Source organism: Molossus molossus, unplaced genomic scaffold (genome assembly GCF_014108415.1).
Source record: "Molossus molossus isolate mMolMol1 unplaced genomic scaffold, mMolMol1.p scaffold_m16_p_31, whole genome shotgun sequence".
In the NCBI taxonomy this organism is placed as follows: Eukaryota; Metazoa; Chordata; class Mammalia; order Chiroptera; family Molossidae; genus Molossus; species Molossus molossus.
The window spans coordinates 2,080,964-2,097,823 of record NW_023425368.1 but is presented as its reverse complement, the minus strand read 5'-3'; the positions used below and the strand labels follow the sequence as shown (position 1 = coordinate 2,097,823).

The window sequence follows — 16,860 nt, the reverse complement described above, 5'->3', positions numbered from 1 at the left end:
GAAGATCTGGCCTTCCCTCCAGGCAATTCAGGTCTTCTTGTCCCTTGTGGGGAGGGGGCGGTCCCTTCCCACAGCCCCACAGCGCTTCCTTTTGTCCTGGAGGTAAATCCCGCCCTCAGGACCATTCTCAAGGGCGCCTCACACTTTGGGAATGTGGGCTGGAGTTTCCACCACAGATCACCTTTGCTGGGGGCTGACACTTGGCAGGTCTGCGCCGCACCCCTTACCTCCACTTCAGCCCAAGGGGCGCCCACGCACGCTGTACCTACCAGGGGCCACGCCCCTGCCCACGCCCAGCTGGCCTACCATAGCAACTGTTACTAGGGGTGTGGCTGCCCCCACAGAGCCAGGGTGATTCCACGGCTCATGAATATTTGATTATTCAAATGAGGTACTGCCCCTGTTGCCATGGTGCCCAGGTTCTGCAACCCCTGCGGCCCCGGAAGAACAACTCAGAATCGGAGAGAGCGTCTGGCGGCGGAGGGTGCCCAGGGCCGAGCCCGCGGGGCCCTGGCACTGGGGCGGAGCCCTCAGGTGAGAGCAGGCCTTTGGGTCCTGGGCCTCAAGGCTTTGCGATCTCCCTGATGCCAGAGGGGAAACTGAGGCCGAGGGGCGGGCGTGAGGATTAAGCAGTAAAGCCAGTGGGAAACTCAATGATGCCCCCAGGTGTCAAATCTGGTCCCCTGGGTACCCTGCCTGCGGCCCCTCGCTTGGAGAGCCTCCCAGTCTCTGAGATAGGAGGGGCCCCAAGCCCTGCCTCTGGAGGGGGAGACCCAGGATGCAGGGAGCAGGCTCTGTGGGGTTCTCTATGCGGGGGACTTATTGGGGAGTAGACCCTGGCTTTAGAGCCTCTCCCTTTGTGGTGAAGGATGGAGAAGTCAAGAGGACCCAAAGAGCTGATCCCCTCCAGGAGCTGGCACTAGCCTGGCCTGAGGAGACAGAGAGACCCCCAGGTTTCCAGCTTGGGGGTCTCACGTAGTGGCAGGGCAGGGTGGAAACAGGGCCATGAACAGTATGGACAGGTTTGGGCCAGGACATGAATGTGTGGGGACAGTGTCTAGATGGGTACCAAAGCCTTCAACCCAGGCCTGGCTCCTTGGACCCCAAGACCTTTGGGCCAGACTGGACAGATCCTCTGGGCCTAGTCGAGAGCGGGACCTGCAGCCAGATGCTCTGAGGCACAGAGGGAAGAGGGTGGTGGGCTCCTCCCTTAGTGCTGTCTGTGAGCACCCCAGTAACAGACCCTGGCCAGCCCATGGCTTCCCCTGAGGCTGGCAAGGGTGGCAGCATCTTCCCAGGGGGCAGGGTGGTAGTGTTCTCCTGCAAGGCTTGGGCGTTTCCCCGCTGGAGAAGGGGGCAGGAGGCCCAGGGAACTTTTGGAAAGAAACCCTGGCCAGAAGCTCCGTGAGACTGTCGAGGGGCTCACCTGCATGGCCTCAACCTCCATGGGTCCTCCCTGTGTGGGGTCACTTTCTAAATGAGGTCCCTGAGGCAAAGCTTGCCTTAGGGCCCAGCATTCCGACCACCTGTCAAAACCCAGCGGACCTCTTCCCGGGCCAGGGTGGGGGTCTGTGGACATGATGATGAAAATGAATCTTGAATGTCCACAAGGGGCTGACAGGCATGTATGGTGGATCGTGAGTTCCTAGGGCCAGTATCTGAGAGCCCCTCTGTGTGCACTGTGGGCTGGGCAGGCCAGCATCCTGCCCACAGAGAGCCCGCCTTGGGGCAAGGTCCTCCCTCAACCCACTAAGGGCTAAAGCAGAGGGTTGTAGACTGGTCAGTATCGTTATGAAGGTCAATGCAGGAAGCATGGGAGGGCGCACAGGAGTGGGGACGTGGGGGGATCAAGGAGGCTCCACCCAAGATGGAGGGGGATGGCCAGGACATTCCACGCACAGGCTTCTGCGTCTTTAAGGAGCAAAGCCAGGTGAGCCTGGTGCAGGTGGTCCCAGAACACACTGGACAACCGCCCCTAGGACTTGGGGTGGGGGGCATGCAGGAGGGACAGGGTGCTGCGGAGGCTAGCCCACAGGAGATGGTCCAGGCCAGAAGGCCCAGGATCCCTTTTGAAGAGAGGGTGGAGTCAAGGTAGAGAACATGGGGAGCTGAGTGAGGACCAGGCAGTAGCCTTGGAAGGACCCCAGCACCGCACCCCCCGGCTGTCTTCCTCATCAGCCAGGCCAGGTCTCCCAGCAGGATGGTGGAAAGGACCCAGGCTGACAGCCCCTACTTCTGCTCCTGCTTGCTCCTGGGTCCTGTGGCCTGGGCCCGGCCTGGCCAGGTCCCCTGGGCCAGGGCCTGGCCAGCCCTACTCTCTCTTGCAGGTGCCGCCTGGGGCCACATGCCACCCCCTTGCCCGGATGTTTGACCCACAGTGGGAGAAGGCTCCTGCCTCCAGGTCAGGGGGCTCAGGGGGCACAGGGGTGGGGTGGGGGATATGCCTGAGACCCTGGTCCTGGTGGAGAAAGAATAGCCTGAGGCAGCAGCTTGCTGGCCACAGCAGGCAGCCTGGAGCCCGCTCCCCTCACATGGACCCTGCAGGAACACAGGGAAGGCGACCTGTCCAGGCAGGCGGTGTGAGCCAGGGCTGAGAGAGGGGACAGCGAGGTCCCTAGGCAGGCTGAGCCGATGAGTGCACCACTGAGCCTTCTCTGGGCCTGGGGCTGTGTGTGGGGCTGTGTTGAGGGCTCTGCAGATCAGCCCTCTGCCGGTCCTAGCAGGTTGCATGTGAATGGACCAGGCCTGGGACAGAGCCCATGGGCCTCAGCCGAGCGTGGCCAGTGTCCAAGTGCGGGAGCTGAGCTGGCAGGGCCTGCACAACCCCTGTCCACAGAGCAAGGACACGGGCAGCCATGGGGAGAGCCACGTCAAGCAGCTGGTGGAGGAGTATCTGTCACCTGCCCGACTGGTGAGTGCTGGGGGCCAGGGGCTCAGGCTGCGGGGCCTGCAGGGGTGATACTGGGGCTGGTGTCCAGCCTGCCCTCCGTCCCTGGCCCTGCTGGCCTTGCCTGTTTGATGGATGTGTCCCCTGTGTCTGCATCAGCCTTGGGGCCAACTCCAGGTGCTTGGTGACACAGATGTCCCTCAGGCATTCAGGCCACTAGAGGGGCTGAGCCAGGTAGGAATCCCACAGTATTTGCTGAGCACCCTCTGTGCCCTGGGCTCTCAGGACGAACCCAAGAGGGCGCCCCTCATCAAGGAGCGGACATTCTGCTGGGAGACAGGGAGATAAATCTTCCAGGCACAAAGTACAAAGAATAAATGAAACTAGGAGCTTCTAGGGCCCCACTGATCATCTCCAGGGAAGCTGCTAAAGACTTTGCCCCAAATCTGGGGGGGTTGCTGTCACCTCCCCCCTCAGACCACCAGGTTCTACAGAGCCCTCTGACTGCAGGTCCACACCAAGATGCCCCTAGGAAACCTTGAACCTCCTAGCCTCCCCTACCTCCCTTCCTGGTCACGCTTCTTGTCCACCATGGGCCGTGGTGAGGGGTGGACATGACCTCTGCCAGGACCTCCATTGCCACACCCGGGAGACACCTGCATGAAGCACCCACCCAAATGCAGCCTGGCTGCCTGAGGCCCTGCCTACCTTCCTGACCAACTTGGAGAAGGATCTGAGCTGTCTGGTCACTGCAGGAGGACGGGACACTCCCACCAGGCCCCTTCCCGTGCCTCCTGCTGGCCCCTCAGTGACACTTGTGTGGCCCTCCAGCCACGCCTCCGTGCCCAGGTCCCAGTGCCTCTGTCCAGCACGCTGCCGTCACCGTGAGCTGTCACATCAGAAGGGGCTTGCCCACCAGCTCTAGTCCTTCTCAACCCCCATCCTGGACAGTAGGGAAGGGTGGGTGGGACAGGGTCCAGCCTGGCTGTGCCCCCCATGCACCTCGGCTGGGCCTGGAGGTGAACCTGGCCTTGTCACCTGCCCAGCACCACACACCAGGAGTCTCTCACCCAGGCCGGCTGGGACAGACCAAGGAAGGCCACCAGGGAAGACCACGGGGAGGGAGTGACCATTGTCCAGTCCCCAGGGCTGACTCCCCCCGGTCTCTGCAGCAGGCCCTGGCCCAGGTGGATGATCTTCGGCTGGTGAGCATGCTGGAGATGTGTGTGGACACCCGTGAACATAGCCTGGGGAGCTTTGGTAAGAGCCTATCGCTGTCCACACCCACCACTGCCTAGGCCAGACCGCTCTTCGAGGGTCTGCTTGCTCGGACCTGGCCTGCGAGGCTCTGCTCATCAGACCACTGCTCATGAGCCTACCATGCACCCCCTAGGCTCTCCCTGCACCCCATAGGCCTGCCCTGCACCCCACAGGCTCACCGTGTACCCCACAGGCTTACCTTCCACCCCACAGGTCTGCTCTGTACCCCACAAGCCTGCCATGTACCCCACACGCCTACCCTTCACCCCACAGGCCTGCCTTGCACCCCACAGGCCCACTCGCACTCCTCTCTCCGGGGCCTGGGGACTTGGTCTCACAGGGACAGTGCCCTATGGTTTGTAGGGGTCGGTAGCTCAGAACCCTTTCCTGGGGACGTTGGATGTGCAGGGACACTGGCTGGGAATTCCCGTGCTCAGGCACCCAGCACTGTGAGCTGATGGAGGTTATGGTCTGGGGGTACCTGGGAAGCCCATGGGCAGGCCTTGGGAGGTGGTTGGGGGCAGGGCCCAAGCTTTGGTGGCCCCGCCCATTCCAGCTGGCTCCCCTCCTCCGAGCCACCTCCTGGAGAAGAGCAGCTGGGGGTCTCCATGTGCCCTGTGGGTTCAGGGGCGCCATCGCACCTGCCCTGCGTGCCCCATTTGAGCTGTGCCTCAGAGAAGCCGTCAGGCAGCAGGGCTGAGGGGCAGCAGGGGGCAGAGAGGGGCAGGTGAGCAGGGGGCCTGCATCTGACCTCCTCCCTGTGGCCCCACAGGGGTGCACCTGCCCAACCTCAGCCAACTGAAGTTGAATGACAGCCGCCTGGGCTCTGTGAGGTGAGTGCCCCTCCTGGGGACCACAGGGCTGTCCTGCCACACATGGGGTTGGGGTCCTGCAGGGGTTGAAAGGAGAGCTCAGGGCACGGTCTCTCCTGGGTGGGTACCCGCTGGGAGGCTCCTGTCTGTCCTGCTGTCCGGCTGCCGGCCCTGATGCGCCCTTCTGTCCGACTCTGACAATGTAGCTCACGTCACCCACCCCTGAGGGCTGGAGGCACCTACTGAGGGACACCAGGGCCTGTGTTCAGGGTCAGGCCGGTCACTCCAGGGTGTGGGGCTGACGAGCTCTCCAAGGACCTACTGTGCTGGAAGGTGCTCGCGGACCGTCGGCAAAGGGCCTCCAACCCTCGGGGAGTCTGGAGAGTGCCCCAGCACCAAGCAAGACCTCGGGGTTTGGGGTGTCTCTGCACTGGGAGGGCAGAGCTGGGGTCGTGCCGGTGGCTGGTGGCCGTGGGTGCCATGAGCCCAGCAGGCGGCACAGCCTCATGGGACAGGATGTGACGCCAGCACTTCCATCATCGACTTAAAGGATGAGCTTCAGGACTAGGAACAGATGATGGGTTTCTGTTCGCCTTGAGGGGCTGCGGAGAACAGAGCTGAGGGGGACGTCAGACTTCACTTTCTGCACAGAGCGGGGTTTCGTGAGAACGCTGCTGGTTCTGTGCCATGCACGAGGCGGGCGCCCATCGAAGTGTCAGACCAGCCCGCTGCCCCTTTCCGGGTCCCGCCATGCCCGCCCACAAAGTTTATTGAGCAACCTCACTGTAAATGTTCACTGATTCTCCTTATTTATACTGATATGCAACAAATTCACATAAAAAAGAACTTAACGAAACACCCGCAGCTCTGGGGATGGAAGACCGTTGACTTCTGCAGCGGGAGCTGGGGCCACGGGCACACAGGACGCTGCACCCCAAGGGAGCATCTGGAAACCGGCTTCAGAACCGTCCCTTCAGTACCCGCGGAAACAGCGTTCTGACAGGCCCCGTACTGTCAACAGAGGCGCCGTCATTTCCCCCTTCACTGTTAGGCTTGCACATTGGGTGAAAGACCAGTAAAAGTACGTAAAAAGCATATAAAATGAACGATAAAAACCATACGAGAGCCCGGCCGGTGTGGCTCAGTGGATTGAGTGTCAGCCCTTGGACCAAAGAGTCACAGGTTCGATTCCCGGTCAAGGGCACATACCTGAGTTTCGGGTTCAATCCCCAGCCCCTGTCTGACTGTGCCGGAGGCAGCCAACCTATGTGTCTCTCTCACATCAATGTTTCTCTCTCTCTGTCTCCCCTCCCTCCCACTCTCTCTAAAAAATCAATGGAGCCCTGGCCAGAGTGTCGGCCCGCAGACCAGAGAATCCCGGGTTCAGTTCCCACTAAGGGCACGTACCTCGGCTGCAGTTTGTCCCCAGCCCCAGTTGGGATCGTGTGGGTGGCAGCCACTTGATGTGTCTCTCTGACATCGATGTTTCTCTCTCTCTCTTCCTCCCTCTCTCCCTCCCACTCTATCTGAAGTTAAATGCAAAAATGTCCTCGGGTGAGGATAAAAAAAAAAGATTCGCGTGCTAATTTGGGTGTATCTGTTAAGTTACACGCATCCATGAATATGGTGTAGCTCTCCATTCCTGTGTTTGTTTGTTTGTCCTCACCTGAGGACATATTCCCACCTATTTTCAGAGTTGGGGGAGAGAGAAACATCAACATGAGAGAGACACATCAATTGGTTGCCTCCCGCACCACCCCGACCAGGGCTGGGGTTGAACCGCAAACGAGGTCTGTGTCCCTGACCAGAACGGAATCTGAGACTCTTCAGTCTGTGGGCTGGTGCTCTACCCACTGAGCAAAACGGCCAGGGCGTTTCCGTTCTTAAGAGTCTTTAAATGTCCCCTGTACAGTTTGTTATCAGAATGTTTTCACCTGCCAGTTACAGAAATCTTAAGAGTCTTTAAATGTCCCCTGTACAGTTTGTTATCAGAATGTTTTCACCTGCCAGTTACAGAAATCTTAAGAGTCTTTAAATGTCCCCTGTACAGTTTGTTATCAGAATGTTTTCACCTGCCAGTTGCAGAAACACGTATGCAAGCAGCCTAAACCACGGGAAACCGTTGATGCATACGTACTGTGGGCATCGGCGAGCAGGATGGACCAGAGTCCTGCCTCCCGGGGAGCAGACAAGACACCCGGGCTGGCTCGTCCAGGTCTCCCCCAGCATGGTGGGCCGAGGGGGTGTGCTCACTTCCCGGGGCTGCTCACCACGCACCCACCACAAACCCGGTGGCTAGAGTAGCCCAGCCTGCTTCTCGCCAGTTCTGGGGCCAGCGGTTAAGACCAAGGCGTGGATGGGAGCGTTGCTCCCTGCTGAGGCCGCAAGGGGGAGACCCCGTCATTCCCCTCTCCTCCCTGGGGGTTCCTCGTCTCGTGGACTCGCCACCCCCATCTCTGCTTTTGGGTGCAGGTAGCGTTCTCCCCGCCTGTGTGTCTCTCCACATGACCGACACGGTCCCATTGGTCAGGGCCCACCCTGCTCCATGCGACCTGATGTTCACTAATTACATCAGCAAAGACCCATTTCCAAGTCAGGTCACACTCTGGGGTGCTGGGGAGTGAGGACTCCAACATAGGAGTTGGGGGTGCATACTTCAACCCCTCACAGGGATGCGCCCTCCTGTGTCCATTCCAGGAACAGCAGTGTCCCCAGCGCTGCCCCCGCGCATGTCTGTGCGCAGGCACACCAGCCACTGGAGGGCTAAGTACCTGCTGCCACTGGGGCGCAGGACACCAGCCCCTCCCGGAAGCCAGTACCTAATTAGTTGCCACACAGAGTGCTCGGAACGCATGAATGAGGTCCTGTTTCTGTTGTGTTTTCTGGTTGGTTGTTGCCAATGTGGAGAAACTATGTTGATTGAGAATCTTTTTATTTTTATTTTAATCCTCACCCAAGGATATTTTTCCATCTTTTGTTTGTTTGTTTGTTTTTTGTGGAGCAGAAGGGAGGGAGGGAGAGACAGAGAGCAACATCGATGTGAGAGACACAGCAATTGGTTGCCTCCCACACGACTAGGAATCGAACCCAAGACTCTGGTCCGGCAGGCCAACGCCCCAACCGCTGAGCCAAACCGGCCAGGGCTGGGTTTTTAAAATCAGTACAACACTTGGTCTTTGTAAGTGGATCGCATACCTGGCCATATTGTACCTTTGCTTTGTGTTTATGGTATTGCCAACTCTCTTCTTAATTCAAATAATTGGCTCATTCAGTTGGGGTTTCTGTATTGATGATTGTGTTACTGGCCCGTTAGAGGTGTTGTCTTGCATTTCTAATCCTCATGTCTCTTTTTCTCGTCTCACGGTACAACGTTAAAATGTAGCAGTGACCTGTGAGCATCGTCCTGTGAACCAGGAAGTCATGGGTTTGATCCTCAGTCGGGGTACGTACGGGAGACAACCAGTCGGTGGATCTGATGCATCTCTCCCTTCGATGTTTCTCCTCTCTCCCTCTCCCTTCCTCTCTCTCAAATCAATGAATATATTCTCGGGTGAGGGTTATAAAATCAGTAGAAGTGACAGCGACAGGCATTCTTGGTTTGTCCTGATCTTTTTTATTATTTTTCCTTTATTGATTTTAGGGAGAGGGAGAGAGAGAGAAACATCGATGAGAGAGAACATGGATGGGCCGCCTCCTGCATGCCCCCCACTGGGGACTGGGCCCACAACCTGGGCATGTGCCCTGACCAGGAATCGAACTGGGGACCTCTTGGTGCAGGGTCAATGCTCAGCCACTGAGCCACACCGGCCGAATGGTTTGTCCTGATTTTAATGTGTGTAAGTTTTCTACATCTGCTGACATGATCCTAAGATGATATTTCTCCTTTATTTTCCTTTTTTTTAATTAACTTATTTTTTAATCCTCATCCGAGAATATTTTTGCATTTATCTTCAGATAGAGTGAGAGGGAGGGAAGGAGAAACATCGATGTGAGAGGGACACGTCGACTGGTTGCCTCCCACACGACCCCAACCAGGGCCAGGGAAGAACCACAACCGAGGTACATGCCCTCCATCGGAATCAAACCCACGACTCTTTGGTCCGGGGGCCAATGCTCAATCCACTGAGACAAATCGGCCAGGGCTCTCCTTTATTTTCTTTAAATTTTTATTTATTGACTGACTTGAGAGAGAGGGAGAGATTGAGCGGCTGGTCCCACTTATGCATTCATGGGTTGATTCTCGTATGCGCCCTGACCGGGGATCGAACCTGTGACCTGTGGTGTACGGATGACGCTCACCCGACTGAGCCGCACCGGCCAGGGCACCATTTAATTTCTTTCATGACTATTAGTGTAATCAGATTCTCTGTTTCCTTTAGTGCCAGCTTTGTCTAGGTTTTCAAAATGTTGGTATACACTTGTTCATACTGGTCTGTTGTTATTTGAAATTGTTGGCATGGCCGTAATTATCATTCCCCCTTCTGAACTCTACAGACTTGTTTGCATGGCCTCTCTTTTTACCCTTGCTCGGTCTTACCAGAAGATCGTCGGTTAACTTTTTTTTTTTTTTTATCCTCACCCGAGGATATTTTTCCATTTTTTGTACAGATAGAGTGGGAGGGAGAGAGAGGAAGGAAGAGAGAGAGAGAAACATCGATGTGAAGGGACACATCGAGTGGCTGCCACCCGCACGACCAACCAGGGCTGGGGACAAACTGCAACCGAAGTACGTGCCCTTAGCGGGAACCGAACCCGGGTCTCTCCGGACCGCAGGCCGATGCTCTAACCGCTGAGCCAAACTGGCCAGGGCTAACTTTTTTTTTTTTATCCTCACCCGAGGACTTTTTTTTTTTTTGCATTTGTCTTCAGATAGAGCAGGAGGGAGAGAGGGAGGAAGACAGAGAGAGAAACATTGATGTGAGAGAGAGACACGTCGACTGGTTGCCACCCACACGACCCCAACTGGGCCAGGGATAAACTGTACCTGAGGTGCGTGCCCCTAGTGGAACCGAACCCGGGACTCTCCGGTCCGCAGGCTGACACTCTAACCGCTGAGCCAAACCAGCCAGGGCTGGTCCATTAACTCTTAAGGCACTGTCTCCAGGCTCCGTCTTCTCCAGTGTTTCTGGGTGTCACCTATTGGTCATATCTTTTTCTTTCTAGCTCTTTGAGCCGAATGCTTAATGGCTTGAATCCTTCCAGGTTTTTAATATACTCAAAGATCTAAAATTGTTTCTTGAAAAAGTTGCCCTGGCCGGTGTGGCCGGGTGGCCGATTGTTGTCCTGTGCACTAAGGGGTCGCCGGTCCGACTCGGGTCAGGGCACACGTCCAGGTTGCGGGCTCGGTCCCCAGTGAGGGGGCGTGCAGGAGGCGGCCCATGGATGTTTCTCTCTCTCTCTCCCTCTCTAGAATCAACTTTGTTTTAAATGTCCTCAGGTGAGGATTAAGACAGAGAGAGAAAATGTGGGGACAGCCAAGAGAGGGGGACGAGTCTTCTGTTAGGGAAAAAAAGCCATTTCCTGCGACCTCCCATGGAAACGCCCAAGCCAGGAGCCGGTGGCGTGGGGCGGGCGCGGCCCAGCGGGAAGAGGGCACGAGCCTCCTGCTCAGCCTGGGGCAGAGGCAGCAGGTGCTTCTGAATGAATTCCAGACCAAGGACGTCAAGATCTGGACACGAATTTCAGCCGAGTAAGAGACGACTGGAAAAGCCACGTATGGAGACCGATGGATACACACAGAGCCCTCGGCAGCAAAGGACAAAGACTACACAAGTGTGGACATCAGGATGACAGCTGGGACTGAAGGGCCTGATGGACAGGCAGGGTCACCAAGGGCCCTCCTGAGCTGGAGGAGGCAGAACGGGAGGCTGGTCCTGTCACCTGGGAAGGAGCCAGCGCCAGGTCCGGAGGCCTGAGGGTGAGGGTGCGCGGCCCACCCAGATGGGCGGCTGGCCCTGCAGGAAACATGCCGTAGGGAGAGCCCCTTCCAGTCACGGGTCCCCCCAGCAAGCCAAGAGGGAGCCCCCACATCAGCGTCCCAAGTGGCTCAGCATTTCCAAGCTGCACCTCAGACCCTCGCTCCCCATCTGAAACCCCCCAAACGATCAATAATAGAATTTCAACATTGCAAGACGTGCAGCATGAAAGGGAAAAGGCAGAACGAACCGAGAGATCCTACAGGAGACGGTGCAGGAGGACAGAGTGCCCGGAACCCTTGGTCTTGAAAACCGGAGCGCGCCGTGGGGACCGGCAGGGCACAGTGCAGAGCCTGGAGGCGCGCACCCGGCGCCCACGAGAAAGTGCTGGTAGCGAAGTCGGAAGACAGGACATGGCCCAGAGAGCCGACAAAAGGCAAACCGGAGCACCCTGGCCGGTTGGGCTCAGCGGTTAGAGCGTCGGCCCGAGGACCAAAGAGTCATGGGTTCAATTCCGGTCAAGGGCACGTACCTTGATTGTGGTTCGTCCCGGCTCTGGTCGGCATCATGCGGGAGGCAGCCAGTCGATGTGTCTCTCTCACGTCAATGTCCCCCTCCCCACTCTGTCTGAAGATAAATGGAAAAATATCTTCGGGTGAGGATTAAAAAAACAAACGAACAAAAAGGCAAGCAGACAGGAGAGGGAGAGAAGGGGAGAACTCAGCATGGGCGTGGAGATTCCGATGTGAGGAGAGAAAGTGCCAAAGAGGTAACACCCGGAGCATCCCGGAAGCCGAACCAAGGACACATGGCATGGGCCCCGGCCCTGGCCGCAGACCTGGCCCACCCAGGCCCCGAGGACCCCGCAGGCAGGGGGACCCAGAGCGGTCAGGAGACAGAGGTCTGCCCTCTATAGTTGTCCTAACTTGGGAGAGGCCTGGCTGCCCATCTGCAGGGCAGCTGCTGGCTGAAGGAGGGTGGCCAGGTGGCTCCGGGGCCAGGGCGTGCAGGTCCTGCAAGCACAGCTAGGCTGGGGGACAGAGAGGGAGGGAGAGCACCCGAGGCTGAGCCCACTGCAAAGGGGCCGTCTCGCCAGCCCCACCGCGGCAGCTGCAGGCCAGGCTGGGCTGAGCTGTCCAGCACAGGGGTGGCCCTCTCAGCCAGGCCAGGCCCTCCAGGGGCTGGAGAAGGTGTAGGCCACTTTGCCTGCCCGAGACCAGGGCTGCAGCATGGAGGGAGGCAGGGAGCCCCTTCTTCTACCTTCTTCTGCCATGAGCCCCACTCACCCCTGCCCACGTGCCTGGAGATGGCCAGAGGTGACTGTCCGGCAGCTCGGCATGAGGCAAGGCGCAGGGCCTTCATGGCCACAGACAGGGCCTCCACCCCAGGACAGCACTGACCACCCAACCCTGCCCTCTGCAGAGACCTGGGCACCTCCCTGGGCCGCCTGCAGGTGCTGTGGCTGGCTCGCTGTGGCCTGACGGACCTGGATGGCATTGGCTCCTTCCTGGCCCTGAAGGTGGGTCTGCGGTGCCCCGGGCTGGGGAGGGCGCCACGCGAGGCCCCGGCTGAGGTTCCCGTGCTGCCCCAGGAGCTGTACGTCTCCTACAACCACATCGCAGACCTCAGCCCGCTCTGCCTGCTGGATCAGCTGGAGGTGCTAGACCTGGAGGGCAATAACGTGGAGGACCTGGGGCAGGTGCGCTACCTGCAGCTGTGCCCGAGGCTGGCCATGCTCACCCTGGAGGGCAACCTGGTGTGCCTGCAACCCAGCCCCTCCACCCAGGTGTGTGTGGTGGGCAGCCGTGCACAAGGGAGTGGGACGAGCTCTGTGGCTCCAGCCCGTGGCCCCCTGCACCCTGCGGCTTGTTCACTGAACTGGAGCCCTGGCAACTGTCAGTGTCACCTCCTGGGCCAGGCCCAAACCCACAGCGCCACGTGGAACCACACGTGCCCTGTACTGTCTCAACACAGACCCATGTACACGCACGCCACACATGCAGGCCCCATCCAGAGCCTGCAGGCCTGTGCACACCCACAGCTGCGCACACCCCTGCACTGCCCAGGCGCATGGGCTCACACCACCTGCCCTGCGGCTACTACTCCGGCCAACCCAGCCAGAGCTCTGAGCTCGGGGCAGCTCCACAGACCAGAGGGCAGCACTGGACCCTGACCATGAGCCTGAACAGTGAGCTCACTTGGGTGACAGCCGGGGTGCCCAAGTCTGACACAGGCAGCCTGGCAGGGTGGGGCAGCCTCACCCACCCCACAGGAGGGTCTGGGGAAAGTGGCCCCAGGACACGGCTGGGCTGAAGGGCCCATGGCCCCAGGCCTGCCACCCCTCTCTGCTCTGCAGGTGCCCCAGGGCTACAACTACAGGGCAGAGGTGAAGAAGCTCATTCCCCAGCTGCAGGTCCTGGACGAGATGCCAGCCACACACACAGGCCTGCCGGCCTCGCGGAAGCTGGACCAGGACTGGCTCATGGTGAAGGAGGCCATCAAGGAGGGCAGTGCCCTAGACGGCCTGCTCCCTAGGCTGGGTACTCACACCCACCTGGCCTCTGGCAAGAGCTGCCCCACCCGGCTGGGCAATCTTTGAGCCTCACGAGAGGTCTCCACCCTGTGCCCAGCACAAGACAAAAGCTGTCTAATACCAGTCCCCCCAAGCCTCTCAGAGATGGCCAGCCTCATATGATCCCTCTTCTGAGCCTTAGCCACTTATCCCCAGGGCCCTGCCCCCAGGCCAGGACGCCCCTGTGAGCAGCACCTGGTTGGGGCCCCTCACCCATCCGAAGAGGAAGAGGAGGTCCAAAATCTGGGCCTTGGGACACACAGATGTTGGGTGGCAGGGGTCCCTGGTCTGTAGACAGAGCCTTGTGGGGGGCTCTTGGGCTGGCCAGCTGGTGTGGTCCTTGGTGATCTCTGATTTTGACCTCCTGCAGATCATCCCCACGGAGACCGCATTCGGAGATTCGGTCCTGAGCCATCCCTGCCTGAGCCCCAGCCCCGGGCCCCCAGGCCTTGGCCAATCTCCCTACTGGTCCCTGGGGGACCCCTGCCTGAAGGTCTGCTTCCCAAGGACCCAGCCCCAGAGGATGACGCCAGCAACCTCACCCACGGTAACTGGCCCGCCTCGGCAGGAAGCTGACCCTGAGCCCCTCAACCCAGACCGGCCCATCCACACCTTCTTCTTCAGGTGCAGGCCGGGTCCTCTGTGGAAACCCCACCAAAGGCCTTCGGGAGCGCCAGCCCCGGTGCCAGGTACGCCGGGACCCCAGTGTGTGCACCAGCGTGCTGGGCTCTCCCCCAGGGTGGACAGCATCCTGGCCTGACGGTGCCACTGCAGGGCCAGGCCCCCCTCTCCCACGCCCTCCACAGCTGGAGGAGTCTTTCTCCCAGCAGCCCGCTGCCCACACAGCCCCTCCAAGGCCCTTTCCCTCCTCAGGCCCGGGCGCCCCCAGAGCAGCTGCCCCCACGCAGGCTGGAAGACCTGGCCACCAGGGCCTCCACCCCAGGGCCTGACCCTGCGGACAGCCGTGACCTCTTGGCATTGGCTGGACTTCGGGCGTGGAGGGAGCTTCATCTGCGGTGGGTGCCTGACCCAGCACTGAGCTCGGCCTTGTGTCCTGTCTGGTGGGGGTCCTGGCTGGGGCTGCCTTGGCTGAGCAGTCGCTGGCCCCCAGGATGGCCGGGGGAGCTGGTCACCGGAGCCTGAGGCCGGGGTGCCATCCCAGAGTCACACTCTTTGGGGACTGGCTCCAAGGGCAGGGCTGCAGCCTCACCTACTTCCCCACCTCAGCTCCCTCCCCCATAGGTGCCTGGATTCCAGGCAGGAAGGGGCAGTAGTCCCCAGGGGCCCACAGAGGGGCCCTGAAGAACGAGAGGACAAGACCGGGCCCAAGACTTCCCCCGTCTCCCCGAGCCTGGCCCCAGGTACCGAGAGACCCACACACCATGTCAGGACAGGACCTCACCTCACCAGACTGAGCAGGGCTATGACCTGCAGGTTCCCTCCAGGGGTGGGGGGCTCACAACGGAGGCGACACTCCCACGTGCCCCTCCCTTGAGTGCGGGGACCATGAGGCCACCAGAGCGGGACCAGAGGCGAAAGGCACCCCAGCGAAGGAGCAGGGGCAGTGAGGGACCATGACCAGTGAACAGGGAGTAAGGCAAGGTGCTGGCAGCGGGGTAGGGCCCACCTGGTGGGCAGGAGACTGAGGCAGGGAGGACCGCAGACAGGGCCAGAGCTGGGCTCAGGCCACAGGTTCAGGTCAAATGATGTCCTTCCCAAGAGACTGGCTTCAGGGTGACAGCAGCCAAGTGGGGCAAACCCAGGGGCTGCGAAGCAGAGAGGCCTCCCCGAGCACAGCCAGGGGGGCTTCCTGGAGGAAGGGTCTGAGCCTGCTGGTGGGCGAGGGGGGTCCAAGCCTGGGGGCGGGCATGGTAAGCAGGAGCACAGGCTGAAGGTTGGCTGAAGGACCCTCCTGTGCCGCCTCCCCCAGTCAAGGGGACAGGGCCTAACCTCTGCTGCTCCTGGTGCTGGCCTGGGGGGAGGGGCCAGAGAGGGTGAACCCTGAGATGAGCTAGTCAAGAGGGGTCGAAGGCCAGCCACCTAGTGGAGGGAGAGCAGCAGGCAGGAGGGCCAGAAGGAGTTGCTGGAGTGGTGGCAGAGTGGGGACTCAGGGAAAAAGGGGTACCAGGGCCCCCCATTCCAGGCTTGGCCCAGGTGGGCACTGGCTGACCCTGGCCATACCTGCCCAGTCTGCACTGGGGTGAGTGTGGGCCTTGGTCTATAGCAGAGGTTTAGGAACGGGCCCAGGGCCACCAGCCTCTGAGCAGGCCTTGGGGCAGGACCTAGTGACCCAAAGCCAGAGTCCCGGCCTCGTGGCTCCTGCCTCCCCAGAGGCAGATCCAGCTCAAGCAAGGGTCAGGGGTGACGATAATGAGGGGCCACAGCTTCCCTGGGAAGCACAGGGAGTGGGCAGAGGTACTACTGCCTCGGGGAGCAAAGGGCCACGGGAGGAGCCACAGTGACCACTGCAGCTTGCCTGTGGTGACCCCCCTCCCGATGATTCTTGGGGGGAGCCTTGTCTGATAGGTTCTCTCCTTGTTTTCCAGGGTCTTCCAGGATGTTGGGCTATAATTTGCTCCCCTCTCCCCCCAAGGTCCCCATGCCACCTGATTCGAGCAGTAGCTCCTGGGGGTCCAAAGGCTTGCAGCTCTGGGGGCGACGGCTCAGAGCCCTGGGCAGCTTGGGGCCAGGCCTGGACCGGGGGCTGGCTGCAGAGGCTGCTCTGAGATCAGCACTGGAGGTGGCCTCAGGCCCAAGCCCTCAAGCCCATGGACGTCCAGGCCCAAAGCCAGCACCAGACCCAGCAGCCATACCCCCAGCCCTGAGGTGCCTGCCACGCCTGAATCCTGTCCCCCCAGCCCAGTCCCACCCCTAGTGTCAACCCCCACCCACTGCCAAGCTGGACGGAACTTTGGCCAAAGGGCCCCAGCTTGGTTGTGGAGCCTCGTGGAACCCAGAGCATCTAGGGGGAGTCGCTGGGGGTAAAAGGTAGCCCTGGCACAGGAGAGGCTCCTCTTGCTGAAGAGAACTGGGGAGTGGGGACCACCAGGGAGGACACACAGACCAGAGCCCAGGACTGCCCAGCTCCCAAACACCGGCCCTAATCTTCCCAGAGGGAGTGGTCAGAGGAGCAGGCCTGGGAGAGAACAGTGGGCCCAGGCTAGGTGGCTGAGCTGGCCCAGTCCACTTCCTGGCAGGCCCTCAGCGAACCCCTGGGGCGCGGCGGTCCCAGGCAAGGTGCTGGCCCTCAGCGGGAAAGTGTCGCCAGGCCTCCCCATCCAGGTGGATCTGGCCAGTTCCCTCTGCTTGGGGCAGGATACCCGGGAACCAAGAGAATCATTTTCGACTCTCAGGTGTACAGAAATGCAGTTTACTTCGTAGGTGACGTTGGTTCAATAAAGTACGCAGCTGGCA

At 60.0% G+C, this 16,860-nt stretch overlaps 1 protein-coding gene across 1 annotated transcript; it reads left to right on the top strand.

Annotated features, from left to right (window-relative positions):
- Positions 1 to 2,610: 2,610 nt before the first annotated feature.
- Positions 2,611 to 16,572, top strand: LRRC56 (leucine rich repeat containing 56). The gene is given in 11 exon segments (XM_036281126.1): positions 2,611 to 2,911; positions 4,060 to 4,147; positions 4,920 to 4,980; positions 12,297 to 12,393; positions 12,466 to 12,666; positions 13,231 to 13,384; positions 13,775 to 13,993; positions 14,071 to 14,135; positions 14,320 to 14,462; positions 14,674 to 14,807; positions 15,993 to 16,572. Coding segments are annotated over 11 exon segments (1,668 nt in total). The 5' UTR covers positions 2,611 to 2,734; the 3' UTR covers positions 16,322 to 16,572.
- The last annotated feature ends 288 nt before the right edge of the window (positions 16,573 to 16,860 follow it).